Here is an 8,986-nt window from a genome sequence, read left to right on the forward strand (position 1 = left end):
CAACCGGGTAGCTCGAAAGACAATACTGATGGTAAATTAGTAAATGATAGTTTAATGAAAGACAACTTGGCGAATCATGCTCAGAGATTTTTTTTTTTTTTGGGTCAAAATGCTAAGTGATGTTGGTAATCAAGTTTGCAGATGAAAGATTATGCTTACCAAGATAAATAGCTAGTTAGTTATATAAAAGCTAGTAAAATCGAAGGGCTAGTTAGTTATATTAATAAAAGTTTATAAATTATTGCTGAAATTGCTAACTTGCAGACTTTAAAAAAAAAAAAAAACTTGGCAAAATTCCAAACAAGGGTTTAACTCATTTTCTTAAATAAAAGCTTAAAGTAGACTTTATTTTAAATAAGGGTTTGAAGTGGCATGACAGTTTCAAATAAGGTTCTGACATCGTCAACAGGCTAAATATTCCGGTTGGGCAAGGAAATTTTTGTCCACATATATTTTGAAATTTAAATATTATATAAGTTATTTAAAGATAAATTAAGTTTAAAAAAAAAAAAAAAAAAGAAGGAAGCCAAGTGGTGAAGGTTGCTGGCCATCCTCCATCATCATCGGCCCTTCCTAGCTTGGCTATGGTAAGGGGATGGCGGCGAGTACCTGCATGGCCCTTGCCACTTTCCCTTCTATTTCCTTTTTTTAAAAAACATTTAAATTTTAATATTTTTTTCAATCTAATGTTTTCATGTTTTCTCATTTCTTTTTTTCTCCTTTGCTGCGGCCGATGAGGGCCCACAATTTTCGCCGCTTGCTGGCGAAGGTTGCCTCATTAGGTCCTTGCCAATGACCGGTGAGGGTGGCCCTCACTAGATCCGATAAGGGCCACCCTCGCCCAGCTCTCTCCAGGCATTGGTAGTGGTTAGCCATTGCTCAAAACTAGTCATTGGCAAAAAGGCAAGAAAAAAAATTCAAAAATTAAAGGATGAAAATATCCTTAATCATCCGACAAGGGCCACCCTCGCCTAGCTCTCTCCAGGCATTGCCAGTGGCTGGCCACCACTTGAAACCAACCATTGGCGAAAAGGAAAGGAAAAAAAAGAAAGAAGAAAAACAAAAAAAAAAGATAAAAATTCAAAAATTAAAGGACGAAAATCTCCTCGATCATCCGGTGAGGTAAAACCTTTCTTTGAGACTAACATGGTAAATTCATACCCTTATTTAAAATAAAATCCACTTAAAGCCCTTATTTAAGAAAATGATGTTACTTCAAGTTCTTATTTAAAACAAAATCAACTATAAGCCCTTATTTGAGAAAATGAGAACACTTCAGGCCTTTATTGAAATTTTCCGAAAAAAACTTCAATTTTTCTTGAAAAGTATTAGTAAGTTGCCAACGACTTAATTAGAAAAAAAAAAACGTTAAGGGTGGCATTTTGTTGTACTTACTTACACTTATTGAAATTTACTTAAAAATTACCTTAGTTTTTTTTTTTGGGAATGAAACAATAAAATTTTGCTACTAAGCATGGATTCATGGCTATTGTAATGATAAATGACTTGACATGATGAACTCCTGCTTTATTCGTGGAAGAAGGTTATTCTCCATCCTCTTGTCTATGCTAGATAAGATGTCACCAGAGCCTGGAAATTTTTCCCCAGAAAAAAGATTCACTCTCCCTTTTCAAAAGATCCAGAAAAATTCATGCCGACAAATTTCTGCTTTCATGTCATGCAAAATACTGTGTGTTCGTTTTCTTCCACTGTGGACCAGAAACAGAGAGAGGGGCGTAGAAAAATTTGGTGCTGCCCCCGCAAAAGGTTCCACCAATCGCAGGACGTGAGCAAAAAGAAGCACAGTTCATGATGGGGCGCTTCTGTAGAATTTCCTTGCTGCCTTTGCTTTTTCTATTCTAATCCAGTTTGGAATCTGGATTGAATTGCCACTTGTCTAGGCTTTGGAGTTCTTCCATGTCTAGTCAAGACAAGCAGATGGATCTCCCCCGAAAGATAGAATTAAAAAAAAAACAGAGTATCCCAATCTTGATGGGGATGTGTTTTCCATTTGATTCGGAAACATTGCCTCAATGTATAAGCAGGGCCAGTGGGTTCTGCAATCTCATTCTAGGCAAACTTTAGTGCACTGATTCAGAGTAATTCCCTTTCGGATTGGACGTTGATTAGCTTTCACTAGTGACTTGCATGGAGAAAATTTCCCCACGAGGTTTCTCAGCGCATTCCCGGAATCGTAACGGCCGATTGGTCGCACGCACTTCTAAAATAGGTCTCTCGACGTGAACAGCGGTGAAAGCAGAGTGTTCTGGAATTCCTCTGTGAATTATTGGGTTGAGTCATCGAATCTCTCTCGGTGTTTCTTCTTCTTCTTCTTCTCCATCAATGGAGGCGCTAACCATGATTTTGTTAAGTAACGTTTCGCCAATCAAAGACTTCCACATGAGCAAGATTGATCAACAGAGAGGAAGAGCGAGAGAATTCACAGAGAAAATCAGATAGCGGGGTTATTCAAAACTTCGGCAGGAATTTGCAGAGGCCAGAGTTTAGCATTTTCCCTCGCTTTCCGTTTTCGTTTTCCCAGATGGAAATCTTCAAGACGTGAACTACAACCGAACCCAAGAAAGGAAAGAGAAGAAGAGAGAGGCTAAAGAAGACATTTTCACTGATTTATCATGAATCGCCACCGACACCCACGTCCACTCTGCATGCTTCCTCCACGCTTCTCCTCCTACCCGTGTTCGACGTTGCCACCGTGGCCGTTCTCGCTGCGCCCTCCGCCTTCTCTCTTTCCATCTTCGTCGTCTTCTTCATCGCTGTCGTCTTCAAGAATCCCTTCATCTTCCTCGATCTCGTCGCTCGGATGGACGAACTGCAACGTCAGACGCCCGCCTTCCCTCGACGCGTGAAGGAACTCCTGCGTCGGGAACCTAATCTCCTTCAGCACGAACCGCCCGTCGTTGCGATACGACTTGAAGCACACCCACGGCTTCCCGCTCATGCTCAAGCTCGATATTGGGGGCGGGAACCCTCGGAATGCGCTCCCTATCGACCTCGATCTCCGAAACTCGTGGAGGTGGTGATGGTGATGATTATGAGGATAATACTGAGGACGATGCTTGAACGACGATGACGAGGAGTAAAAGTTCCTCCTGGCCGTACAGGTGGCCGCGCTTTCTTTCTCTTCCTTGCCCTGCCACGCCTCAGCCAGCTTGTAGTCCTCCACGTCCCCGAAGCTCTCGAACCCTAGCCCCTCCGTGCACAGCTGCAGGCTCTCCGAGTTCATCGACGAGAAGCTCTCGCTGCTCCTGTGGTGTCCGTGTCCGCCGCCGCCGCCCTGAGAGCTCATTGAAGAAGGGCTCTTCGCGTTCTCCTCGCCATCGCCGTCGCTGTTGGTCTCCAACTCCATCGTCGACGGCGGTGGCAGCAGCGATGATGGTTCGGGATCCCGCTCCTTGAAGTGGAGTTCCCCGAATATCTCGGTGAAGGAGGAGGCTTGGCAATCAACGGGGTTATGCTCGCCGCTGTCATCGTTGCCGTGGCAGGGCATGATTTGACGACGGTGGTGGTGGTGGTGGAGGTCCTTCCATGAGGAAAGAGATTCAAGAATAGACGGGTTATCGGGTAATGCGCTGTCGAAGATGGGTTGGAGGCTCCCACAGGCAGCCATGGCTTGGCTGTGTAGAGAAGCTGCTCCTTATTTAGCCCTGAAAGTCTCGGCCTTTCTGTTACTCTCTCTCCCCGTCAGTTTCACAGTGAGAGAAAAGAAAGGGAAATTTTTTTTTGGGTTGTTGTATGGTGGAAAGAGAAGGGGGTTGGAGCTGCACGGGTTGTGATATTTGATATTTTTTTTTTTTTTTTTTTTTTTTTTGTGTGTGTGGGTGAGGGGGTTGAAAAAATCAAAGGACGGGTGTGGAGTTATTAATAGAGGTGCTGATTTTGAGCAGTGGAATAAGGATGGGTGGTTGTGGCTGTGAATCAACTCCAGCTTTGGGCCTCTCTCTCTCTCTGCTTTTGGAGTTCTTTCACGTTCCAGGATTGTTTGGTCATCCTAATTTCCTGGATAGATGCTCTGGCTTGGTCAAACGAACCATCGAAAGTCGTGGCCCGGGATACCGGTCGAATAGGAGGATAGTCGTCAGTTGGTCTTATGCCGTCTCATCCTGGCCCTTTCTCCTGGATGGACCAGATTGAAGGATAATTCTAACTAATTTCAAGATGGTATTGCCGGTTTCGATATGATTAAATCCAGAGTCAATATGATTGACTCTGTTTTCCAGCTCCAGGGGTTCAGATATCCCAAAGAAGTATTTTCAGCTGATGAAAGGATAGATTGCCCAACCAGTTCTGTGATCAGGGGTTCTCTTCTTTTGTCTACTCAAGGTTGAAATGTGAGGAAGCTGGGATTTTCCTTTTCGTCTTTGTCCAACTGGAATTTCACTTGTTTCCAGGGGACAACTAGCCACGTGGGCTTCGTGCCATGGTGCTTCCTGGACCATTCACGTGTGATTATGTTGGGAAAACCAATGGCCACCAAAGACTCACTCCCTCCCTCTCATTATCTTCTCCAGTTGCTGCACCTCCTCATGCACTCCCTGATCTAGGACAACACTTTTCCAGATGCCACAAAAATTGACCTTCAGTGACAACATTGTCATCTCATTAATCCATAATCTCACCCACCTCACCCAAAAAGGATTCTGGGATCAGGGTCTGAACTGTCATTATTCAGATCCACGCCTAGATTGCAGACTAATCTCACCATCCACAACAAAAGGAGAAAGGAAGATCCCTAGAATTATACTGGAATCTGCATATGCTGAGTGATTTTTTCTCAGCAATGTCCATTTTTTTTTTTTAAAACGCTTTGCTGTTTTATCTGATATATGGTTGTGAGGATCCGATAACAGAGAGATTCACAGCCAAGCACCCCATCATGTGCCTTTGGTGTGTTATACTTGTCATCGCCAGGGACACAAGGGAGAGATATGCCAAATACCCTTCTGGCCAAAGTCTTGTGCATCACATTTTTAGGAAGTGCAGGTTTAACTTGATAACATGCCTGGCAACTAGCATATTTTTGACGTGTTCGAAGAAGAGATCCCTTGTGCAGGCAATGTGAATGATTCTCGCATCTTTCGAAGGACAAAGGATAGGAGAAAACTGGAGCAGAAAACAGTGACACCTAAGTCGCAATTATAACCATGATCCAATGAGTTCAATGCCGGTGTAGAATACGATATTATGCGCAGATAGAACAAGAAACAGAAGAAAACCGTGTTAGGCGAATCCAAACACAAGCTACTCATAGCATCCAAAACCATCATCCCAGATTAGCAAAAGGGGAAAAAAAAAAAGAAGAGCGTACAAACGAGTTGTTATGCAGGATCCAATAGTAGCATATTCTAATGAACATTAGCAGGCAAACACCCATCATGAAAAGATAGACATGACTCATAAGGAAAACCAACCTCAGCAAACATGGACTTAAAAAAATAATGTAGTTGTCAGTTGTTAAATCTCTGGAGGCTCGGCCACTTCGTACCCTCCATCATCGCCAGGCTTCTATCCACTCTATCCTTGAATCTATCCTGCTAAAAGTGCTGATTCCTCCAGTCTTCTCAACAGGGCCTGATACCTGAACGGCAGGTTCCCGCACATATATTTTTCTATGAAAGCTTTTAATATTTGATATGCTGGTTTGGCCAAGTCGGAATTTCCCTTTGCTTAGTTGAGCTCCAGCCTTAAGACCATCGAAATTATTAGCTTTGATTTCGCAACTTCGACTTCCTTCTCCTATTGTGTCGCCATTCTTGTGAGAGCTGACAGAAACTTTATTTGCCTGCGGAGTAAATTCGACGCAAATCTGTGGACTCTGGTGTCCATTATCATCAGGAGGCTCTGTGTGGGAAGTTGGAGGTGACTTGAATATTGCATCCTCTCTTTCTCGCAGCATCCTCGCGATAAGTGTTTTAAGGAAGTTCATTACTTGGACTGCATACATTAATGCAGTCAAAGGATCTCCCATCTGCAATGATTTGGAATATTGAAAAGGTCCTTGCACACTATATCTACATGAATAGAGCTTTTACATGGCTAGAGTTGAGAAGATCTGTAAATGGAGAAAAAGTGAACAACAATACTAGCAACTGAATAATGGCATTCTGGCCAAAAGAAAAAAAAAAAAAAAGGGAAAAGCTATGGCATTCTGTTTAAACCGTTCTTTCAGGAGCATCTTCTGCTGGAAAAAAACCTGACATTCGTTTATTTGAAGGCTCCTAACATGAAATAACATTAGCAGGATATATCCATGGCAAAATAAGGGCTCAACGTGGTTCATCTTCCTAAATGAGAGTCTATGAAATATCTTCAGATGTATTATTCAAGCCTAACCTGAGTCATATTTGGAGCAAAAACCATGGCAATGTTGCGTGCATTCATTTTGTTTTGATGTTCCATCTGGGCAACATCGCACATCAGGTTAATTGCCCAGTCTAATAGAGCAGCTTCTGTTGGTGGTAGAAGCCTCACAAGCTCAGCACAGTCTTCTTCAGTCTGGCACAGCATCACTTGCTCAGGTGACAGCGAATCCAGAACACCTCGTGGGAGTTCTCTAAACCATGCCTAAGAAAGATTTTAACAAAAATGAATGAATACTCAACAACTCTTTCATCTTGAAAGGGAAAGAGAGCAAGAATCTGATGGGGAGATCCAGTCAAAAACGGAAGCAATGATATCCTAGTTCATATTAGAATTGTCATCTTGCTTCCTCCAAGAAGAGTACCTCCCCCTAATAAACCAAAAGTTGATAGAACACAAGCTTGAATAGAACACACACATGGTATTTAAGTAACAAAAGATTTCTTTTCCATTTCCATTCAAGAGTTCTTATGTGTTTTCACGCGCTTTTGAGACCCCGAAAAATGGACAGATTCTACTTTTCGATACAAATAGCTTAAAGGTCATGTTGTATGAGAGATATATATGTCACTCTCGAGCAGCCATGACTCATTGAGACCAGGGCTTTAAGTTTCTCTATGTGCACACGCCACACTATGTTCCAGAGCTTATGATTAGCCTGAGTAGATTCCATCAGAAACATTCGAAAAGCAGCTGGTCCAGCTGGTAGTGCCATCCAACAATCTATCAACACGATATTACTCCTTGAAAATTGAACTGCATTATGATGTTGATTTCGACAGCTAACTTAATTGCGGGTGCTGCTCGTAACATCAGGGTTCATGCTGTTGCTTTTATAGGTGTTGGAATCCAAAATAAGCTCCACATCCTTTCAGCCTCTCTGTTATTAACTCATGCAATCTATCCTGGACCTCAAAGGAGTTCATTACAGCATGGCTTAGCAGTGTTGTAGCCTCAAAGAGAACATTAGGTAACATACAGTCGACCGGAGACCTAAACACAGATGATCAACCAAGCTTGACATAGTACCTTGATTAATCCAGCCAAGCAATGCACATCAATACCCTCTGGTATAATTCCCCTGTTTAAATGGTCCCTCACAAACTCTCCTTGACTATTTTCAGCATTAATTCTGAATATCCCCTCTGCCTGCGTGAAAATAAAGAAGTCAAACAACTCTGGTACAGAAGTCCACTAGATTGGTTAGTCGCCAGAAGAGCATCATGCTTCTTCAAAGCCGAAGTCACGAGCGATCATGAAAAGGCCTCTACTCATATTCCTTACATCTTTTCCAAAGTCAACCAAGAATCAAAATAATAACATACCTGTAATCCTCCTTGTGCATACAAGCGTCTTTGCATGAGCAAGAGTATGGTGGGAATGCTGTTACCTCTGGAGTCATGTGATAGCTGCATGGACTCTGTTGAGACTCCAAAAACATGAGTACTGCATAGGCAATGATATTGAGTTATCATTGTATGCTACAAGGACAAGAGCTTCAATTGTCGTGCCATAGGAACAGTTTAACTAGCATTGCATTTCCAGTAATGAGACATAATCTGATGAGCACAAGATGCCGCTTTTTGTCATGTGATTGGCCACACACTACTCAACTACTGGGATTCGGATGTTTTTCACAAACTGAAATATCGCACGACTTAAATAAATATCACTACAAGAACACAGAAATTTGTTTCATTTGCACAGATTTGCCACGTCAGAACTTCAGTTGACACAACACTTCGATGACATTGCTGCAAGATCACAATTACAACCCATACAATTCCATTTCAGTCACATGACACTCTGACCCAAACCAATACAAGATTCTACAAAGCCTCATTCTCTTCAATCAGGAATGAGCACAAGAAATCAAATCACACTATCAGGAACTCAACCTCACAAAATACAAGCCCCAAAATGTCTGGAGCCTGAAACATTAGCACAAACACAAGCCAAACCTAACATCTCCAACCAAAGACAATCAAGGGTGCCAAAAACAGCAATGTACCTAGCACTGGGGGCTCTCCTGGGCACTTCAGGTTCAAACTCCACGGGCAAGCCCAAGAACCCATCGAACCTGTCGAATGTAACGTGCGCGACGTGGCGGACGTCAGTGGGCCAACCAATCTCCATGCCGCAGAGCTCGCTCCTGTCGCTCTTGCAAGCAACCAGAGACTTCCTGAGAACCGCCACCAACAGTGCCAACACAGGCAACTGCTGCTCTCTGTTCCCTCTCTCGGCGCTCTCGATATCCTCCTCCACCGACGACTCTTCTTCCTCTTCATCATTCGCAGGTGGTGGGCGGGATAATGAAGCTGATGGGTCTGTGCTTGGAGGCGAAGCGAAGTGGAGGACCTCCGTCATGGCTGGCAATGAAAAGGGCCTCTCCTCTTTCGGGGAATTACAAAATGGGCAATTGGAAAGCGCCAAGCGAGAGCGTGTTGCGCGACTTTCACGTGTTTCAGAGTAACATGATGAGCGGAAAGATTGTGTTTTGGGGAAGAAAGGTTCGACCTTTACGTTGAGTTGGGTTGAAGTAAAGGTCTGCGAGGGACCTGAGGACCATTATGAACCAAGTTCTTCTTTTCGCGTTTTGGCTCTCGAG

The 8,986-nt window shown here is 43.2% G+C and overlaps 2 protein-coding genes across 2 annotated transcripts; both read right to left on the bottom strand.

The window, feature by feature from the left end:
* Positions 1-2,391: 2,391 nt before the first annotated feature.
* On the bottom strand, positions 2,392-3,762 carry LOC115734500. Its single transcript, XM_030665323.2, has one exon. It carries the CDS (start codon positions 3,626-3,628, stop codon positions 2,690-2,692), a length of 939 nt encoding a protein of 312 aa, XP_030521183.2. The 5' UTR covers positions 3,629-3,762; the 3' UTR covers positions 2,392-2,689.
* A 74-nt stretch (positions 3,763-3,836) lies between these two features.
* Positions 3,837-8,971, bottom strand: LOC115734499 (rho GTPase-activating protein 1). Its single transcript, XM_030665322.2, has 5 exons — positions 8,390-8,971; positions 7,704-7,824; positions 7,408-7,527; positions 6,352-6,582; positions 3,837-5,986 (listed from the first exon to the last, which is right to left on the bottom strand). Exons 1-5 carry the CDS (start codon positions 8,743-8,745, stop codon positions 5,510-5,512), a joined length of 1,305 nt encoding a protein of 434 aa, XP_030521182.1. The 5' UTR covers positions 8,746-8,971; the 3' UTR covers positions 3,837-5,509.
* Between the last annotated feature and the right edge of the window lie 15 nt (positions 8,972-8,986).

Source organism: Rhodamnia argentea, chromosome 6, assembly GCF_020921035.1.
Source record: "Rhodamnia argentea isolate NSW1041297 chromosome 6, ASM2092103v1, whole genome shotgun sequence".
Classification (NCBI taxonomy): Eukaryota; Viridiplantae; Streptophyta; class Magnoliopsida; order Myrtales; family Myrtaceae; genus Rhodamnia; species Rhodamnia argentea.

Coding starts and splice junctions, on each gene's coding strand:
- LOC115734499 (XM_030665322.2), bottom strand. CDS start 8,745: ATGACGGAGGTCCTCCACTTCGCTTCGCCTCCAAGCACAGACCCATCA. Junction 7,825..8,389: donor AGGAGAGCCCCCAGTGCTAG/GTACATTGCTGT, acceptor TTGCCTATGCAG/TACTCATGTTTTTGGAGTCT. Junction 5,987..6,351: donor TTGCTCCAAATATGACTCAG/GTTAGGCTTGAA, acceptor AAATCATTGCAG/ATGGGAGATCCTTTGACTGC.
- LOC115734500 (XM_030665323.2), bottom strand. CDS start 3,628: ATGGCTGCCTGTGGGAGCCTCCAACCCATCTTCGACAGCGCATTACCC.